A 19,845-nucleotide genomic window follows, 5' to 3' on the forward strand; every position below is an offset into this window, starting at 1 on the left:
CAGTAGATCTACACCCGTTTGTCATAAGCTAACTGACCAAGTTAAGGCCTATCAGTTAGGACTTCTGTAACCCTATGGGCAGATGGTTATGTAGTTGTCAATTATGGGGTTTATTGCACCTTCTCTGAAGGTTTAGTGCTGTATTCTGTCTGGCAGTAGCCTAGACACAACATTAGTCTAATCGGTTATGGCATTTATGTTCCCGTGTTCTTATACCCATTAGTCAGCAGATCTTAGTTCTAGCACAATCCTGTCCCCAAGTGATGTGCTACAGGGGACGTCCATAATGAAAACACATGTACAAGAAGACTAGCTATTTTTAATGCATTCATTTTGCTTTGCCTGGAAAATCAGTTTTGTTCTGATAAATGTAGATTTCAGATTTGGCTGTATGTAGATCTAAGCCTGTTTCCTGTATGTCTATGATGGAGGCATCTGAATATGTACAAGTTTGACAGGGAATGACCTCGTTGAGGAGATTTACATGGAAGAGAAAATACAAAATATTAGTTGTTTCTCTTAGGGGACTTAATTTTGGTGTTTGTTCTCTTGCCTTCAGGTTTTGTACAGTGTTAGAATACTGTGAGGGAAATGATCTGGACTTCTACCTGAAACAGCACAAGTTAATGTCCGAAAAAGAGGCACGATCCATTATCATGCAGATTGTGAATGCTTTAAAATACTTAAATGAAATCAAACCGCCCATCATACACTATGACCTTAAACCAGGTACGTTACGAAGCAGAATGTCATGTGTTTACCCTCTTACCTCTTCTTAGCAACCTCTCTAGACCACCAAGGAACAGTTCCAATTGGCGAAACCCAGGGACAGGTCTATTGGTACCCATTCCAAAACCTGGGTGCTTAGCTTGCAGCATAGAAGAGACTGAAATGCTTGGTTTTGCTCTGTAAATGGGTATTGGCACCGGGAGTTGCAGCATTAAGAGGAAGTAAAATTCCAGAAAGGAGCCTTCCTGTTCTGGACAAGCCCTTGTGCCATCATGTGTCAGCACTTGGTTTCTGTGACCTGGTTGGCCTTTGCTTTCCTGTGCTGCATCTTCCTTCATATCAATGGCCAGCACATTCCTCACTCTTGTTCTCTTCCTTTGTGATGCTCAGTAAATGGCACCAAAAACTAACTTGGGAAAACTTGCTCATCTGTTGCTTTCATGGGTCCTCATAGCAATACATAGAGGTCAGATAGGAGTCTGACCTTCCAGACTCACCAGTGCCCAGAAAATCAGAAGTGTCTTCCCCAAATGTCATCAGACAGTTCCCATCTCATAGACCATGCAGCTGAGAGAGCAGAGCTTCCTTGCTTGCCTTATCTGTTAGGGGTTGGCATATGCTGGGCAACACTTATTTTATTTTATTTTATTTTATTTTTTACCCCAGTAAAATCCAAGCACTTGGTTTTCTGTACTGGCCACAGTTCGCTGGCATTGTATGTCCTAGATCTGGTGTGGTTTCTTCTACTGATTCAGTAGATGGCGCAATTGCACCAATTTATATTTTGTTGCCCTGTTTCTGTTCTTCCTCTTCCCAAACCACTGTTTACTAGTGTTTGTTTGAACGCGCTGCAGGGCTCTCCCTAAAATTTGTTGAAATCATAGCTGATCTATAGCCGTTGTATAATTCTGCTGCTTCAAAAGTTAATAGCTTTGAAGCAAATTATACACCTTAATCTGTTGGAAAGTTACGTGCTGCTGATTCTTAAATGGATCTGGCCTCAAATGGATTGGCTATTTTCCATGGGTTTGGAAACCACTAGGGGGCACTGTGTCATAGAGGAGAGAATTTCTGGTGGCTGAGAAGCCAGGGCAAATTAGGACTTCTGGATGGAATGAGTCACAGCTGTGTATACATGCATGTCTGTCATCCATTCTCCCTTCCCTGACCTGCCCTCCCAACTCGACCAGTCTCCCTTGTTGTGTTGGCATTGGAAAAGCCGTGGTGTAAAGCCAAAGATGGGGAGGCAGGTGGGAGGTCAGAGATCCATTTCAGGATGGGGAGCGTAGATGCAGGCACTTGGTGTGTTGTAGGGGCCAGGATTCCTCTCAGGAGGACTCCATTGAGTACTCAAACATCTTCTTCAGCCTAAAGGCTGAATTTAGCTGGCTGCATTTTGCAGGTCATGGTGCCTTGGTATAGTGTGTCCGTAATTTAATACCCCATGTACAACACTGCAGTCCTGGTGCTGCTATTCCCTCCCCTCTTTCCATAATAAATGTCTCTAAAAAGCTGTTTTCCCTTCTTTTAGGTAACATTCTTCTAGTCAATGGTACAGCATGTGGAGAGATAAAGATCACAGATTTTGGGCTTTCCAAGATCATGGATGACGACAGCTACAACTCCGTTGATGGCATGGAGCTGACATCACAGGGGGCCGGTACTTATTGGTAAGTATTGTATGTGGCTGATACCAACTCAGGGTTCTAGAAAACTTGCAAATAACCATTAAAATCCTGATGCTCGAAACTTGGAGTTTACTTGGAATTCACTTTCCTTGTCAGTCTGTGTGTGGTGTCCATTGTACTACAGTGTAGCTCTGTAAAGCACTTTGAAATCCTTAAGGATGCTCTCAAACTAGTTGTAGTGTTTTGTTGTTTCTAGGCTGCCAGCCTTTTCATCTTCAGTGGGTTAGTATTTCTATCTTTAGATAGCACCTCTTATTCAAAGGGCCTGACAGGACAACTATAAACTGCATGTACAACTACTGCTGAAATGCAGCCAACTCTGGGTGGAACTTGGCAGCTGTTTAATAGCACATATTACCATGTAATTTAGGGTAGGAAGTGAAGAAGAATCCCATACCCGCTTGAAAATGCAGGTAGACTTAGGAAGAATTTTCCAGTTGGAATTTAGTCACCATCCTAGTGGTAACAGACTTGCCTTTATAAAAAGTGCAATAGCGCTTTCCGTGCCATGCATGCCCAGGACTTCAGTTTCAAATTTCACATGAAAGACGAATACCTCCAGCAGTACAGTGGCCCTAGCACCACATTGTGGTACTGCATCAGTCCTGACTCGGAGGTTTGGACCTACAGTAAGAGCCGCTGAATGCAAAGACAGAAGTTGCATTTACAATGTCACTATTCACAGTGGTTAGCATAAACATTGTTCATGTCACCATCATTTTTTCAGGCATCATCTGTTACAATCTCATGTGTTCTATGGGTTTGTTCCCCTCAGCAAAGCTGAGTCTCTAACTAGGACACAGCCTCTAAGATTGCACTTTCAGAAATGTGTATTTTGGCTGGATGTTTCCATTGTGAAATTGTTATTAAAAGGTCTTGGTCAACAAATACTAGATTCTAAGTGCATGCTGAGAAAACAAAGTTTTTTCTCCCATGTGTGATTGGAGTTAAACTCTCTGCTCTGGCGAGGGGGAAGCATTCACTGCAACAGAGACTTTGCATAAAGGATGCATAATATGGTGGTGATTTGGGGTATTTATGCGTTTTCTGCATCCTTGTGCTGGGAATTTATGTGGACTGAATGTGCACAAACGCATAGCTGAGGTGTTAAATCCCACCTCATGACACAGTGCCTGCCTTCCTCTTGAAACCAAAATGGCTGTGGGGTAAAGAAGCAGGTCACAAGTGAAAAATGATTAGCTTGGTCTGTTCCTGGTCCCCAGTGGGCGCTCTTTGTGCATCAGACCGTAGGGCGTGATTGGCAGCCAGTTCTGTAGAGTTAATCAAGTGAAGAGGTGCGTTGGCAAAGCTGTGTGGGGAAGCTGCCAGTCTCCCTGTCTGTGCTGTGTCTGGGGCTAGCCCGTTCTGTTCACGTGTTTCTGTAACTGTTTCAAATCACTGAGCTCTCAGGCAGTTCAGATGGCAGCACACTATGTAGCAGGTTCAGGTGCAGCCTCAGGGTTCACTTGTCAGTGAATCGGGAATTTATTCTCAGGCCCCTTCTATACTGGGGTGTATGTTAGCTGCACTGGTGCAAACCCTGCTGCAGGTGAACCCTACTGATATACAGCAGAATTCACACTGTGTGCCTACATTAGAGGGTTGTGCTGGCATGGCTACATCAGTGTGTTTCACTGGTGCAAATTTCCCTTCTCTAGACAACTATCAGGCTGTCACTAGACTCTCTCCTGGCCAGCTACGCCAGGAGTTCATGAGGCCAGGGTGTCGTCTGTAGTGGTGGAGAAAAGCCTGAGATAAAAGGGAGGGTGTTGAAATCCAAGTACTCCACTTACAAGACCTTTGTCCGTAGGGTCCCTATTGCAGTGAAGTGAAAGCCTGTGAGTGACTCGCCCAAAGTCGCACAGGAATTCTGTGGTAGAGTGGGGCACTCTGATCTCCTGAGTCCCAGGCTAGTGCCCTAACCACTGGGCCATCCTACCTCTCCTGTTGAAACAAAGTGACTGAACAAATCTGGATGTGCTATTGATGACCCTTTCTCACTTCCTTCCAATCAGGTATTTGCCACCTGAGTGTTTTGTGGTTGGAAAAGAACCTCCAAAGATTTCAAATAAAGTTGACGTCTGGTCAGTGGGTGTCATCTTCTACCAGTGTCTTTATGGCAGAAAGGTAAGGAAGGAAGCTAAACTGCCTCCTGCAGACCATCCCTTTCCACTGCTTGCATATATCTGCCAAGCGTGACATCCAGTGTCTGAGGTCAAATCTTTGGGGGTTTGTCAATGTGCAGTGAGTGACACTTGGTGTGTTTCCACATATTACTTCTCATGTAGGTTGCCTGCTTAACAACTGTAGCAGTGTGGAAACACAGGGCAGAGAAACTTGTGCTGTACGTTTATGATGTCTTTGGAGGGGAAGAGTTGGAAGACTGCGGGTAGAAAATGATTGTCCTAATGATAAAGAGCTTGAATGTTTTAAGGTAGCCCAGGAAAGGAGATTAACCTAACCACGAGAACACTTAGAATCAGAATATCAGGGTTGGAAGGGACCTCAGGAGGTCATCTAGTCCAACCCCCTGCTCAAAGCAGGACCAACCCCAACTAAATCATCCCAGCCAGGGCTTTGTCAAGCCTGACCTTAAAAACCTCTAAGGAAGGAGATTACACCACCTCCCTAGGTAACCCATTCCAGTGCTTCACTACTCTCCTAATGAAAGTTTTTCCTAATATCCAACCTAAACCTCCCCCACTGCAACTTGAGACCATTGCTTCTTGTTCTGTCATCTGGTACCACTGAGAACAGTCTAGATCCATCTTCTTTGGAATCCTCTTTCGAAAGCAGCTATCAAATCCCCCCTCATTCTTCTCTTCTGCAGACTAAATAATCCCAGTTCCCTCAGCCTCTCTTCGCACGTCATGTGCTCCAGCCCCCTAATCGTTTTTGTTGCCCTCCGCTGGAATCTTTCCAATTTTTCCACATCCTTCTTGTAGTGGGGGGGCCCAAAACTGGACACACTATTTGGCATTGGTGAGGCCTCATCTGGAGTAGAGGGGAATGATCACGTCCCTCAATCTGCTGGCAATGCCCCATTTTATACAGCTCAAAATGCCGTTAGCCTTCTTGGCAACAAAGGCATGCTGTTGACTTCCTGTCATTCCACCGGCTTTGAGAAGCTGTTGGTAACTAAACATCCCACATGCACAGTTTGATGGACGTGCTGCTTTTGCTCAGTGTCTTAAGTCAGTGGTTCTCAGCCAGGGGTACGTGTACCCCTGGGGGTACACAGAGATCTTCCAGGAGGTTCATCAAATCATCTAGATATTTGCCTGGTTTTACAACAGGCTACATAAAAGCACTAGCGAAGTCAGTACAAACTAAAATTTCATACAATGACTTGTTTATACTGCTCTATATACTACACACTGAAATGTAAGAACAATATTTATATTCCAATGTATTTTATAATTATATGGTAAAAATGAGAATGTAAGCAGTTTTTCAGTAATAGTGTGCTGTGACACTTTTTTGTCTTTTTGTCTTTTTTTGTAAGCAAGTAGATTTTAAGTGAAGTGAAACTTGGGGGTACACAAGACAAATCAGACTCCTGAAAGGAGTACAGTAGTCTGCGAAGTTTGAGAGCCGCTGCCTTAAGTCATAGTCACAATGGGCCAAGCGCAGCACTGGCAAAGCAGGAGGGACTCCTGACAGTTTTGTCGGGAGATGGCCCTCTTCCACCAGGGCTGAAACTGCAGATCTGTGAGAACATGGCATTCCCTCCCTTTTCTGAACTGGGGGGGGGGGGGGGGCACTCTGGAGACAGTCACAACTCAGCCCCTTTGCATTTAAAACAACTGCAACTGAGCAGTCTTCTTAGCCAAACGGCTGGGGACCTGCAGCACCTTCACGGCACTCCTCAGCGGCTTCCCTAGAAAAGATACTGAATCCGATAACTTCCCACCACAAAACAGCAGCATGGTCATAGGCTTCAGAAGACACATTGTCAACTTTAATAATTGTCCCTTTTGTCTTGCAGCCGTTTGGCCACAACCAGTCACAACAAGACATTCTGCAGGAGAACACGATCCTTAAAGCTACTGAGGTGCAGTTCCCGCCAAAGCCAGTAGTCACACCAGAAGCAAAGGTAAAATCTCTCTGCAGCAGGTCTGTGTGTCACTGCCCGACACGCTGAATGGTCTGGGGGTTCTAAAAAACTCATTGTGGTTACTTAACACAGTAGTTAATCCATGAATCTCACAATGGTCTGAGCCTTTACTCTGAAATAAGTGCCTTCCCTGGAACCACAAGAGCCACTCAGCTCTCCACAATGAATTGAGCTTGCAGCTTGCTGGCCTTTTATAATCTCAGGTCTCACTCAGAGACACTGAACACCCTCAGGACATTTTCTTGGAGTGATTTGCTCAGTGTCGTTGGCCGAAATTCCCTGTATTCTCTGCACTGTGCAGCTGTTGTCTGCCTGGTAGCAGCCCTCCTACCCCAGGGATGCCTGAATTTCATTGGTGCATAACTTGTTCAGTGGTTCAGGATCCTTTGGGATAAGAGAGGCTTACAAATGGCAGACTTGTCTGTCCTTGTTAGAGCAGACTCCTGGCCTGCGAGAGATTTGCACGTGCACAGGATAGTGTGTGCCTAAATTGTCCATGGGGCACTGGTCAGCAGGTTGAAATTTAACAATAGTGGTCAGTGATCGTTGATGTCACTGTCAACACATGGAATGATCTCTAGTTTGGAATGTGGCCGCAGGGAGAGGCACCCAGCAGACAGTTTTATGCTTCCCTCATCACCACTGAGCAATGATCCTGTTTGTTTAATTCTTTAATGTGCATTCATCAAGGAGTGACTGAAACTTGGCTAATATCGAGAGGACAGAACAAGCTTGTTACACAATTAGGTCACTCCTAGCGTGTTGTACTGGGAGTTGGGAGACCTCAGTTCAAAGTGGGACTCTGGATTCTGCGTGGGGGTGTATTCTGAACTGTTCGGGTTTCGGTGGGAGGCAGGCTTGCTTCCTCCCGCTCCAGGAGCCATCCTGGTGCTGTGTGCTCAGTCACCCACCCAGGAGATGGAGTTCTCACTGTAAAGCATCATTTGAGTTTAATTTAAAGTGGCCATCTACAGCTTTGTATTAACACACACACTACAGCAAAACCCCTGCAGGACTCAAGTAATTATTCAAAACAGAACCCTGCATCCACAAAAGCTCTGCACCCGTCATCTTCCGGGGAACCCTCAGACCTTCTCCAGAATCCAACCAAACTGCTGCTGATGACATTGTGTTAATTCTGTCTCTGGTGCTTGCATAGCAAAACTAGTTCAATTGGCACCATCCACACTGAACTCCTGTTACCCCACATATGGTTCCTCCCTGCCCCAAAGCTAGGCATGAAGCACAATTTGGGGGATGGGGGGAGTCATCGCTGTCCATGTGGTCACTTAATAAAGAATTTCAGTTCCCAGAGTTACTAGTCTGGCACAATTCACCAAGAACTATTATAAATAAAACGCCCCCAACTCCTTTAGTCTCCTAACATTTGTTTGCCTTTTGGGCGTTCGCAGGCATTTATCAGACGGTGCCTGGCCTACCGAAAGGAGGACCGGATAGATGTTCAGCAGCTAGCCTGTGACCCCTACTTGCTGCCTCACATCCGCAAATCTGTATCCACGAGCAGCCCAGCCGGGGCTGCAATTGCATCAACCTCTGGATCATCCAATAACAGCTCTTCAAACTGAGAGACAGAATAATAGGCCAAAAACTGCTCGCGAAACCGACACAGACTTTCAGAAACAGCTTTGGAGTAGAGGAATCCGCAAGGGTCTCAAGAAACCTGTACCAGGTGCTTTTTTTCTCTTGCTTTTTTTTCCATCCATAGAGCATGACAACATCAATTCTCATCAAGGAAACCTTCAGCATCTTAGGCAAAGCCATGCGGATAGGAGAAGCTTGAGGTTTATTCAGTAAATGACCACAGAGGATGGCTGCTCTGAGCGAGGGGGAAAAAATATGGTTCCATGTACTGTGAACTTCTGAACACGCAGACTTGGGGAATCCATGATGCAATGTGTGCTTCAGAGGAAGAATGTGGACTTTGGAAAAAAAAGACTGGGCTAATCCAGTGTTGATATTTAAACATTGTTCTTTTCTTTTCATAAAGTTTAGGTAACATCTCCTGAAAAAGCTAGAAGCACCAAGGTTCAGCTGGGGATGGTATGACTCTTTGCCCTTTGGAGGGAAAAAAAGTTGATCCTGCCTGTTCATGGCACTAGAGTTAGTGTTTTACCCCTGATTAATTTCAATTTTTTAAAAGAAAAAGTAACTTTTTTTGGAAGAAAAGTTTTCTGGTCATAAAGTGAAACCCGTATTAGCAGGTACGTGGCAATGTTAACTCCACTGATGGTGCAACTTTCCGTTTCCTTGCCATGGCCTCTTCCTTGTGATTCCCCTTCTTTTGGGGGCGGGGAATACACAAAGGGGGCGGAGAAGAGGCCTCTGTCGATCTCTTGCCATCAGATTAGCATGCCGTTTGGAGCCTTGTTGGGTTTTCCCGCGGCTGCTTCACGGCTCACACACTTGACGGTTGTCCCTTTTTAATTTATTTGAAGTGCTGGGCTTTTAAAATAAAGATTGGTCTGTCCACATGATGCTCTCCAATCCTGCGAGTACAGTATCTGTTGACTAGTCAAGACCGGCAGCAAATGGGAGGGGAGTTCAGAAGCAAATCTCAGTCTCTCTGACGTGACTTTTCTGGGCTCACACAGTATTGTACATTTTGTTGTTAAACTTATTAAAACCTAAAGTTGAAGACTCGTAAGCTCTCCTCACTTAGGTGATTTACTATGGAAACCGCTTTCTCCCTTGCTTACCATTTTTCTTTTAAACTCACTGATTTTTTAACTCTCTGATGTGGATGCCTCAAACAGATAAAAAACCCTGGGGAAGCATGTTCTAAAAATGAACAGGCTTCCTGATTATTTTTGTAATCCGTTTGAGGTGACCTCCACATTGGGGCAGAAGTGTCCAGCTGTGCAATGGGAGTTTGTTGTCCCCACCCTGCCCCTTTTTCCCCCAAAGGAAGACTGAAAATCAAAAAAGTACAGTGCTTGGACATGTGGCAGCCAGGTTGGAATGTTCCTAACATATGTGGCAAGAGTTTTTTGCCAGAAATATTTAAAGATGCAGCATCCAATAAAAAGATCTGTATTGGGAGGGGGGAACTGAGCAGTGTGTTACCACAACTTGTAAAAAAATGTGTGTGGTGTAACCTTACTCATGCACAAAACTTCCCTTGTTTGTTGTGGATTGTTCTCTCTCTCTCTCTGCACAGCGCCTTCTGGATTCCTTCTCACACTATCATAGTGCATTTGTTCTCTTTGGCGTTCGGTACCTGAATGGAATTCTGGTGGCTATGTATGTTCTCCGTAGTGTGGATTCTGCGAGAACTGCCACTTGTTTGCCTTATTGTAAGCCATCCTCCACAAATGGCAGGGTTAGCCCATTCGGCAGCCAATGATTAGTTGGTTGAAATGTGAAGTAGCCTGTTGAAATTACACTGGTAGTCTGGGGAAATACAGAATTCTGCTGCAGCTTGAATTTTTTTTAATGATTCTTGGGCTTCAGTCTGATGCATTCATCTGCAGCTGCATTAGGGTGGTGTTGAAACTCTTGTTTTTAAATAAAACTACATCTTTAAATCCTCAGCCACAGTCTTAGCCCTTTCCATTCCTGCCGTTCTCTTAGAAACAAGCTATTTAGTAAGCAGCACCTGGACATCATGTTCAGCCTCCATCAGGGAAGTCAGATCTGACATCTCATCCTGTGTGCTGAAGTTGGTTATTTGGCCTCCATCCGTAGAGGGGAGAATTCTAAAAGGGTTCTTTGTATCCCAGTCTGGTTGTTTCTTGGACATAGAGTGTGTGCTATCTCTGTGGGTGTGATTAGTTTTGTGTCGGATGCATTTATTCCTGCTGTGACACCCGAATGGGGCAGCATTAGCCTTTTCTGGTGCTACTTGCCGTACCCAGTAAAGAACCCTGGTAGAATTCTAGCTGCCACACTTTTTGTTGTTAATATGGGTTTCACTTCAAGTAACAGGCCCTTATTGCCACATGTGTTAATTTACTTAAAAAGGAAAAAAGTGTCTGAAGAATTTGTAACTTAAACCAGGCCGGACTGTTTTGGCTCTACCCAACAGACGAGACATGGATATTAAAATAAGTTTTAAGAAACCGAATTGCTTGACTTTTTTGATCTTGCTGTTGGTCAGTGCTAGCTTGGGCTTTTTTCTGCCCTGGTCATATAGGGGTTGTACTAATATGGTCGAGGGGGTGGGGGAAGGGATTACGTTCTCAGTGCCAGTTGGGTTCCATTCACATCAGCGGGAAGTAGCCGCCCATAGTTGCCAATACCGAACTGAGGCACTTGTGAGCTTTGCCTATTTATTGGCATTCCTAGCTTACACAGTCCTGGTCCTTGGGATCTGGAACACCAGGATAAAATATCAGAGCCTGTCTTCTCCCAAACCATTTTATACCTCTAACTGCAACTGCTACATTGCTAAGCCAGTACGACAGACTGAAACCCCACCCCCACCCCCACCCCCACCACCTTATGTCCATTGATGAAAATTCTCACCAAAAATGGGGTCAGCTTGAGGGACAAGGGCGGTGGTGGCTTGACATGGAACAAGTGACGACCAGAGAGAACATAAGGACCCTGAAGAACTCTGCCTTTTGGATTAGTTAGGGCTGGGCTTGTCCACTTTTTTTTTTTTTTTTTAAGACAATGGAAAACCAAAAAATACAATACCTAGGCAACTACAGACGTCTAAGCACATTTCTGGACAAGCTGCCACAGTGTCCCAACTCACCTTCTCAGTTCTGCTTCATGAGGCCTTGGTGCCACCCACCCACCAGAAAGAAGCTGATTTCTTCTAATGAGAACGTGATAGAGGAGGATTCATTCACTCTGCAGTGAACCCAGCCTATATTCTGTCTCCTTCGCTGGAAGTTGAAGTAGGTTTCCAATTGAGCATTGCACACGGAACAGCAGCTCCTGTTACGTAAGGTCAGTCAGTTTTATGCTGTCCCCACGTCTTCAGTTAGCTTTGAAAATGCAGTTATGGGTCAGCAGATTGGGCCAGAGATGCAGTTCTGGCAGTAGGACAGTATCCATATCAGATCCATTCATATAGGACTTGTGTAGTCCATCTATCTGTACAGCAGGCTCATGCATTATGCTTAAAACTCAAAGAGGGTGTTCACTGAGTTAGGGGTCTGGGTTCTTAATTGGTTTGTCTGATAAGTTGAATAGGAACCACATGCCATGTAATAAGAGTCACTGCTACAGAAGGTTAAGTCCTAACCCTGCCCCTGTTTAGATTAAACTCCAGCGGTGTCTGGGTGCAGGGTGTGGTGCAAAAGAGCATATTCACACGCACTCTGAGATACCTCATGTTTGCTGTTGCTCATTATTTTTATGATGGCAGCACCTACAGCTGACCCATGGTCAGGATCCCATTGCACTAAACACTGGACAAGCATAGGAAGGGGGTCCCTGTCCCAAAGAGCTTACTGTAGAAAGAAACAAAACCGAGGGAAGGAGAAAGGATGTGTAATCCCCATTTTAAAGGTGGGAAATGGAGGCACAGAATGAGCCCAGACTCTACCGTGCTTTTCAGCTGTAGATCTCAAAGCACTGTACAGAGATCAGTATCATCCCCATTCATTAACTCCTTTAGGCTCCTTGGAAAAAAATCCCAGCTGAAGTGACCTGCCCAAGGGTCTTAGTCAGTGGAAGAGATAGGAGAATGAACCCAGCTCTCCTGCGTCCAAGCCAGTGCCTGACCCCCATCCTCCTCCTGGTATGTGTGCACGCCCGGGCTAGCAGTGTCACTACAATGCAGTGATGCCATTTTATTCAAAAGGGGAACGTTTGATTTGTTCCTTGAAACCAGTTTTCTGTAAGTCAAATCTGCTTCCATTCCTGCCTCCGCGGTGCCGAGAGCTCTGGTCCAGACGGGCACTTCGCGGGGTAACAAGCTGTTCATGGAATCGCGGGGCAGAGTACAGAAAGGTCAGGTTACTGCTGCAATTATGCTGAACAGAGGTGAGGGGCCAAGCAAACACCAGGAGCTATTTAGCCTTTTCTTAAAAGGATAACGCCCAGAAAAGGGGTATCTTGGAAAGGAAGCAGCTAATGTTCCCACCAGGCCTGGAGAGGACCAGTGTTTGGGATGGAGCTTTCTCACAACCACGTATCAAATGTGTGTCTGCAGGGGGGAGAAGAAACCCATCCGTTTCAGTTAATGGTCTTGGTAAGTAACACGCAGCTCAGCGGCACATCGAATCAGTGGAAGTGGACCTACGCTGCTCCAGCTACCTTAGCACTCACTTCCTTGATTGTTATTTCAGACATCCTTGCTCCTTCTCCACTACACGGTCAGTAATCTGGAAGTCTTCTCCATCTTGCTTACTGACAAACTCGTCTTCAAACCTTTCTCTTTTACCACGCCTGGCTGTACCTGTGAGGAGTTCTTAGAGTGCTTGTTCATGTCCATTCCAATCAGGTGTGTATGCGCGCCCGGCAGCCGGAAGATTTTTCCCATAGCAGCATCAGTCAGGTCAGCGTGGGCGCCCCCTGGAGTCATGCCTTCATGGTGCTCAATATAGAGCCCTGCCGACCGGCCACACTCAGTTCCTTCTTACCACCAGTGACTGTTGGCTGGAATGTCCCATAGCTCTTGCTTAGCAAGCGCCTCTGTCCGTTTCATCTGTTTATAGTTCTTCTGTAGTTAGTAGTAGTTTTATAGTTAGTGTGTTGGAGGTCCCCCCCCTTCCGACTCCCAGGAGCCATGGTATGCCGCAGTCCCCGGGGTTCAAAAAGTGAGGTCTGTGCTAAGCGCATGCCAAAAAGGGACCCACACACACATTTAAGCTACCTAGGTGAGGGTCACCAAAAGGAGTGTTGCAGAATCTGCAATATGTTTCACCCCAGAACTTTGAAAGAGAGGGAGCAGCGGCTCAAAGTTCTGCTCATGGAGGCAGCTCTGCGCCCCCACTCAGACCCGGGATCGGGGGATCCCACGCCCAGCACCACCTCCTCGGTGCAGAGCGCCCTGGCGCCATCATCCTGGGACCCGGTGCTAAGAAAGGACTCTTCCTGAGATTCTCAGCACCGTCATGGCCCCTCCCAAGTCCACTCGGCAGGAAGGCTCCAGTCTCAATCGCCGGTGCCCCCAAAAGAAAAAGAAGCCAGGGAGGGATCATTCTCCCCTGACCAAGTCTAAGGAGCCAACGACTGAGACCCCCCAGTTGGGCCACAGTACCTCGTCGCCTGTAAGGGTCGTATTGGCTCCCTGTCCCAGAGGGGCAGTTGAGTCCGGGCCACCCTGCTCGCTGGAACCTAGGAGTCAGCAATTGCAGCTCCCATGGACCCCGGAGGCATTTGAGGCAACTCAGGACTTACTACACCTCACGGTGCCGTTCTCACCTCCAATACGTCCTGCGGTACCGCCAGCGACATCTACAGCCCTGGCATGGGTGTCTTCAGTCCCGGCACTGAGGGGCACGGCACCGTCCGGGTCTTCAACAGCCCCAGGATTCACGCGACCCCTTGGGCGCTGACAGAAGGGAATGGACACCCTTTATGGGGGCTTCTTCCTCTTCCTGGCCAGATGAGGCATTGGTGGGCACCGCTATAGCCCCAGCCCTGGAGGACAACAGGGTGTTGTAGTAGTTGCTGCAGCGAGTTGCCCAGGGCCTGGGTATTCTGGCAGGGGAGGTAGTGGAGGACGCGGATTCCATGGTGTGGATATCCTCGCGCCCTCCAGACCTGCACGCATTGCCCTGCCTCTTATCAATACCACATCGGACATGACCAAAACTTCATGGCAGACCCCGTCCTCATTGCCCCCCACAGCTAAGCACAATTAAAGGCGCTATTTTGTGCCATCTAGGGGCTCTGAGCGTCTGTATTCGCACCCGCTGCCTGATTCCCTTGTTGTGCCAATCAGCGCGAGCGGCAAGGTTACCAGGGACCTTCCCCCTAAGAACGGGGAGGTGAAAAGACTCCTCCTTTTTGGGAGGAAGGTCTATTCTGCAGGCACGTTGCAGCTCTGCATTTCAAATCAGCCAGCCGTTGTCAGCAGGTACTGCTATAATACATGCGGGGAATTGGCAAAATTTGCAGAGCTGCTGCCACAAGACTCCCATGCCGAATTCTCGGCCTTGGTCGAGGCGGGTAAGCTCATCTCCTGGTCTTCTCTGCAGGCAGCGCTGGGATGCAGCTGATGCTGCCATGAGGGTGATGGCTACAGGGGTGGCCATGAGAAGGGGTGCCTGGCTCCAGGGCTCTGGTCTCCCTTATGAGGTCCAGCAGACAATACAGGACCTTCCCTTTGAGGGTGGGACTCTGTTTTCTGAAAAGACGGATAAGTCTTCACAGCCTGAAAGATTCCAGAGTCACCTTTTACACCCCCACCACACAGTGGAAACACTCCAGGCTGCAACCTTCACCATGGTTCTTCCTCAGCCATGGTTCTTCCAACAACAGAACCGACAGGACGGTTCAAGGAGGAGGAATAGGAGCAGCAGGAAAAGGCCACACCCATCCTCAGGCCAGGACTCTGGCCAATCCAAGCCACCTTTGGGCCCGAAACAGGCCTTTTGAAGGAGCAATCGAGGACGGTGTACCAGCACAAGGACTGGATCCACCCCACCTTCTTTTTGTCCCAACTATCCCCTTTTCGCCCTGCGTGGTCCTGCATCACATCGGACAGTTAGTTGCTCCCATGGTAATGAGGGGATACTCTATCCAATCCTGTGCCCTTCCACCCCCCTTCCACGTCCCTCTTCAGGGACCCCTCTCACGAGCAACTCCTTGTACAGGAGGTGCACTCACTCCTATTCCTAGGGGCAGTGGAAGAGGTCCCTCAGGAGCAGAAGGGCAAGGGCTTCTATTCCCGATATTTTCTAATACCAAAAGCCAAAGAGGGCTCAGGCCCATTCTAGACCTGCGGGAGCTCAACAGGTTCATAAAGAAACTCAAATTCCGCATGGTCTCCTTGGCCTCCGTCATCCCTTCCTTGAATCCAGGGGACTGGTATGCTGCCCTCGATTTTGAAGGATGTGTATTTTCATATTGCAGTCATTCCGTCCCACAGAAGATACCTCAGGTTTGTGGTGAACAACAACCACGATCCTTTCACGGCCCTCCCGTTCGGCCTGTCAGCAGCACCTCGAGTGTTCAAGTGCATGGCAGTCGTGGCCGCGTTCCTGCGCAGGTACAGGTGTTCCCATACCTCGACGACTGGCTCATCAAGGGCCACTCCAGGGCTCAAGTGGAGGCACAAGTCGACTTTATAAGAACAATGTTCGACGAACTGGGTCTTCTCCTCAACATGGGAAAATCGACTCTGTCCCCGGTTCAGCGGATAGAGTTCATAGGGGCGGTACAGGACTCGTCACAGGCCAGGGCATACCTCCCGGAAGCGAGGTTTCGGGCCCTGGGCAGCATCTTTCGAAGTCTCAGGCAGTTTCCCACCACAGCAAGGAATTGTCTGAAACTTCTAGGACACATGACCTCTTGTATCTATGTGGTGCAACATGCCAGGCTCAGACTCCGGCCGCTCCAGTCATGACTAGCTTCGGTGTATCAGGCCACATTTAGCTTTCCTCCCGAAGGTTATCTCCCATCAACCAGGACATCATCCTTCCAATGTTCTGTCCTAAGCTGCACACAAGCGGCAGGGAACAGAGGCTTCACTCATTGGATGTCCGCAGAGCGCTAACCTTCTACATCGAGAGAATGAAACCGTTCAGAAAGTCCATTCAACTATTTGTGGCTGTGGCAGACAGGATGAAAGGTCTTCCAGTCTCCTCCCAACGAGTTTTGTCGTGGATCACGTCCTACATCCGGGAGTGCTACACTCTGGCAGGAGTACCTGCTCCTCTGCTCACGGTGCACTCCACTAAGGTGCAAGCTTCTTCAGCAGTGTTCCTGGCGCAAGTTCCCACCCAGGAAATCTGCGGAGCGGCGACGTGGTTCTCCATACATACTTTCACTGCGCATTATGCAGTTACCCAGCAGGCCAGAGATGATGCAGCCTTGGTAGAGCATTGCTCCAATCAGTGGATAACTCCAACCCCACCTCCATAACTTCAGCTTGGGGGTCATCTGATTGGAATGGACATGAACAGCACTCAAGAAAAAGGTTACTCACTTTCTTGTAACTGTTCTTTGAGATGTGTTGTTCACGTCCATTGCAATACCCATCCTCCTGCCTCTCTGTCAGGGTAGCCGGCAAGAAGGAACGGAGGGGGTGGTGGGTCGGCAGGACCCTATATTGGGCACCATGAAATCACCTAGTGCTGTAAGCTGACCCTGTTCATCTGAGTAGGTTGACGACTGTGCAGCATAATGACCGTTTCAGACAGTCATCGGGCAGAAAGATCCCTGGCTGTAACAGAGGGTGTAAAGCGGAAAGATGGCTGTCCGACCTGGGACTAAAAAGGCAAATGCAGAAACTCTCACTGCTGTGCGATTCGGGGGGAGATAAGGAAACTTGGTGGCCTTCTGCTCTGTCCTCCACAGTCTGGAGTGAGGCTCCTATCTCGGTACCTGCCCCGCCCTGATCATGTAAACTCCCGATTCAAACAATAATGGTGAATCCAGGCCAAGGTCGCAGTGGCCCAAAGTTGTTACCCGTTTGCAAGCTCTTTGGCCTAGCGTATCCCTACAGCCGCTCCTGAGCGAGGAACAAAACCACAGCACCCTACTTAGCATTATTCTGAGTCACGGTACAGCAGTGCCTAGACCCCTGATTGAGATCAAGGGCCCCATTGTGCTGGGTGCACAGACATAGTAACTGAGATGGGGGCTCCATTGTGCTAGGTGCTGTACACACGGAGGGTGGGGTGCAATCAGCGTTGGGCTGACTGCTCCCCCTGAAGTCCAGGGTGAAGATCCCATTTGCTTCACTGGGAGCAGAATTAAGCCAACGCTGAGCACTTTGGAAAGCTCTCCCCATAGTGGGAGCCCATCCTTGCCCCCAAAGAGTTTCCTGGGAGGTGAAACTGAGGCACAGAGAGGGGACATGACTTGTCCAAGGTCACCAAGTCGGCCAGTAGCAGAGCTGGGAATAAAACCCAGATCGCCTGCCTTCTAGTCCAGAGTCTCTACCCACTGGACCATGCTGCCTTTCCAAGCACTGATTATTTAGCGTTATTGTTAGACCGGTTTGAATGGGATCTGGTGTCTAAACAGCCTCCTCAACTAGGTCAAGGTCTACGCTCTGCCCCTCCACCTCAGAGGACAGGTGCCTCAATGGAGAGGAGGTAAGGCCAGGAGGGAGAAGCAGGGCCTGCAGCCACCTATGCTGTCCCTGCTCTGTGGATACCTGGCTGACTGCTGGCTTATTTAACTAGTGCTTGAGCCATGCAGGGAAAGGGTTGTGGAGGCGGTTAAGAATATTTCTTATATTTTGTTTGAATTCCTCTCTGCCCCTCTTCCAGGCCCTTCCGTAGACCTATGTCTGAGGTCCAGGGAGGAAGATGATGGTTTACAGACTCCGAGGAAAGGGTCCCACCCCTCTGGCAGTCCCTGGCCTAGTCAGCCCCCGCACCCCTCTGAACAGGACGGAAGGGCAGGCATCTCTGCTTTGGCCCACGTTGATGGCTGGAGAGCACTGGAATTCCTCGCCGCAGCTCTGAGCGAGCCCATCTGTTTTTAATAAATTTGAAGCGTGAACTCGTCCGACTTTTAAGTGCTGCAGGAGAATGAATATCCTGTTAGAAAACAGCGGTGGGGGGGGAAAGCCCCGAGAGCCCCACTGGGGGGCCAAACTGGGGGGCCTAGTCCCATACAAAGGGGGACCCTGTCTGACTGTCCCTGCCACACTGGGCCCTCAGAACCAGCAATTCGACTGCGGGGGAGAAGGAAATGCCAGCAGCTGGAAGGGAGCCTGGAGCTCAGATCCCCCAGCTGGAAGCAGAGTTACCAGACAGCAGCAGCATTAACCCTAAACCCCTGGGAACCACAGGAGTTTCAGTCCGGCTGGCAGTGGCCACCCCCACAGGTAGGAAGCCACTGGGACCTAGGTGGAACATCCAGCCCTGCCTGGCTGAAGCCACTTGGCCGCAGGAGATGGAAGAGGTCGGCTCTGCTCTACACCCAGGCTGGTCACGGTGACAGACTATGCTATGCCCCCCCCCCCCCCCCCCCCCCCCCGGATAGCGGAGGTTCTGGGAGCTAGGACAGAACCCAGGATCCAGCCACGTGTTCTCCTGGGGGTGCAGGGTAAAATCACCCCTTTGTTGTGGGGCAGACTGCAGCCTCCCAGAGCCTGAGAAGGCCTCTGCTACCAATGGCTGGGCCAGATGTTGTGATGAGCTTCAGCTGCAGAGAATGAGGGTTAAAGCAGTTGGATGCAGAAAAACAAGCTCTCGCCCCAGCCGCAGATGGAGCCGTGGGACAGCAACGGCTCTCCTGAGCCGGGGGAGCTCTGCCTTTGTGGTTTGCTCCCCCCTGGGCAGAAAGATGATGGCTCCTGACTGTGCCCACCCCACTCATCCCCCTCTCAGGTCAGCACTACGCACAAGCCCTGCGACGGGTGAGAGCTGTGAGAGTGGAAGTTGCTCTGAGAGTCCGACCGAGGGCAGCGTGGAGAGAGATGAAGGGCCTCCGCTGAGGCGACGGCAAAGACACGTTTTTCTTCTCTTCTGCCGTCGTGCCCCGGAAGCCTTGGCTGGTGGAGCTGTTCTCAGGAGTAGATGCCGAGGGATGCCCGGCTGCCTCTGCTTGGACTCGCACACCGGTCCCCACTGCAAGGGATTTTCTGCCTGATCCTTGGCGAAGAGCTGAGGGAATCCATCTGCCACAGCAGGAACAGGGCGGTGTCGGTAGGCGTCTAATAGGAGAGCACCGGGGGAGCTGAGAGTCTCAGCCTGCTCCTTGGACCAATGCCCCTTGTGGCTGGTAAACGCAATGGGCAAGGTGGGGTCTATTGATGGGTGAGATGAATGCCTCCTCAGGGTGCTGCCTTCCCTCAAGTGAGCAGTAGTTAGGCCTTGGCTCAGGAAGTCTCAGCTGGACTCTAGCAATGTTGCTAGCTCCCGTCCCTGGCCGGTTTGGTGTCCTCTGGAGTCCTCCATGTTCCTTTCATTTCTTCTCGGCGAGGTTCGGGCCTTACCGGATGCAGGGGGCCGCGTTGCTTTCTCTGGTTGCTAACCCCACCCTGGTGGGAAACGGACAGTGCTCGGAGCTCCATTCCCCACCTGCTGCAGTGGATACCGTCGGCCGCACGGCCACGCTAACTGGCCTGCAATTGCTTTGGGGGCAAAGGGGAAAAGTCCGTTCCCATTTTGGGGTGGTCTGTTTTTATTCATGGTGGGGCTGAGCCCCCAGTTCTGTTTGACGAGGCACCAGCTGAGCAAACTTGGCCTGAAGGATCCTGTGGAGTCC

General features: G+C 49.0%; 1 protein-coding gene across 4 annotated transcripts in view; it reads left to right on the forward strand.

Moving 5' to 3' along the window:
- TLK2 (tousled like kinase 2) overlaps window positions 1-10,618 on the forward strand; it is a 53,149-nt gene extending 42,531 nt beyond the window's left edge. For all 4 annotated transcript variants that reach the window (XM_054014331.1, XM_054014333.1, XM_054014332.1 and 1 more), the window contains 5 exons: window positions 560-729; window positions 2,261-2,399; window positions 4,433-4,544; window positions 6,406-6,513; window positions 7,947-10,618. In XM_054014331.1, the coding sequence (XP_053870306.1) occupies window positions 560-729; window positions 2,261-2,399; window positions 4,433-4,544; window positions 6,406-6,513; window positions 7,947-8,120 (703 nt within the window). In that variant the 3' untranslated portion in view covers window positions 8,121-10,618. The remainder of the gene's footprint in view (window positions 1-559; window positions 730-2,260; window positions 2,400-4,432; window positions 4,545-6,405; window positions 6,514-7,946) is intronic.
- The last annotated feature ends 9,227 nt before the right edge of the window (window positions 10,619-19,845 follow it).

This window comes from Malaclemys terrapin, chromosome 25, assembly GCF_027887155.1.
Source record: "Malaclemys terrapin pileata isolate rMalTer1 chromosome 25, rMalTer1.hap1, whole genome shotgun sequence".
Lineage (NCBI taxonomy): Eukaryota > Metazoa > Chordata > Testudines > Emydidae > Malaclemys > Malaclemys terrapin.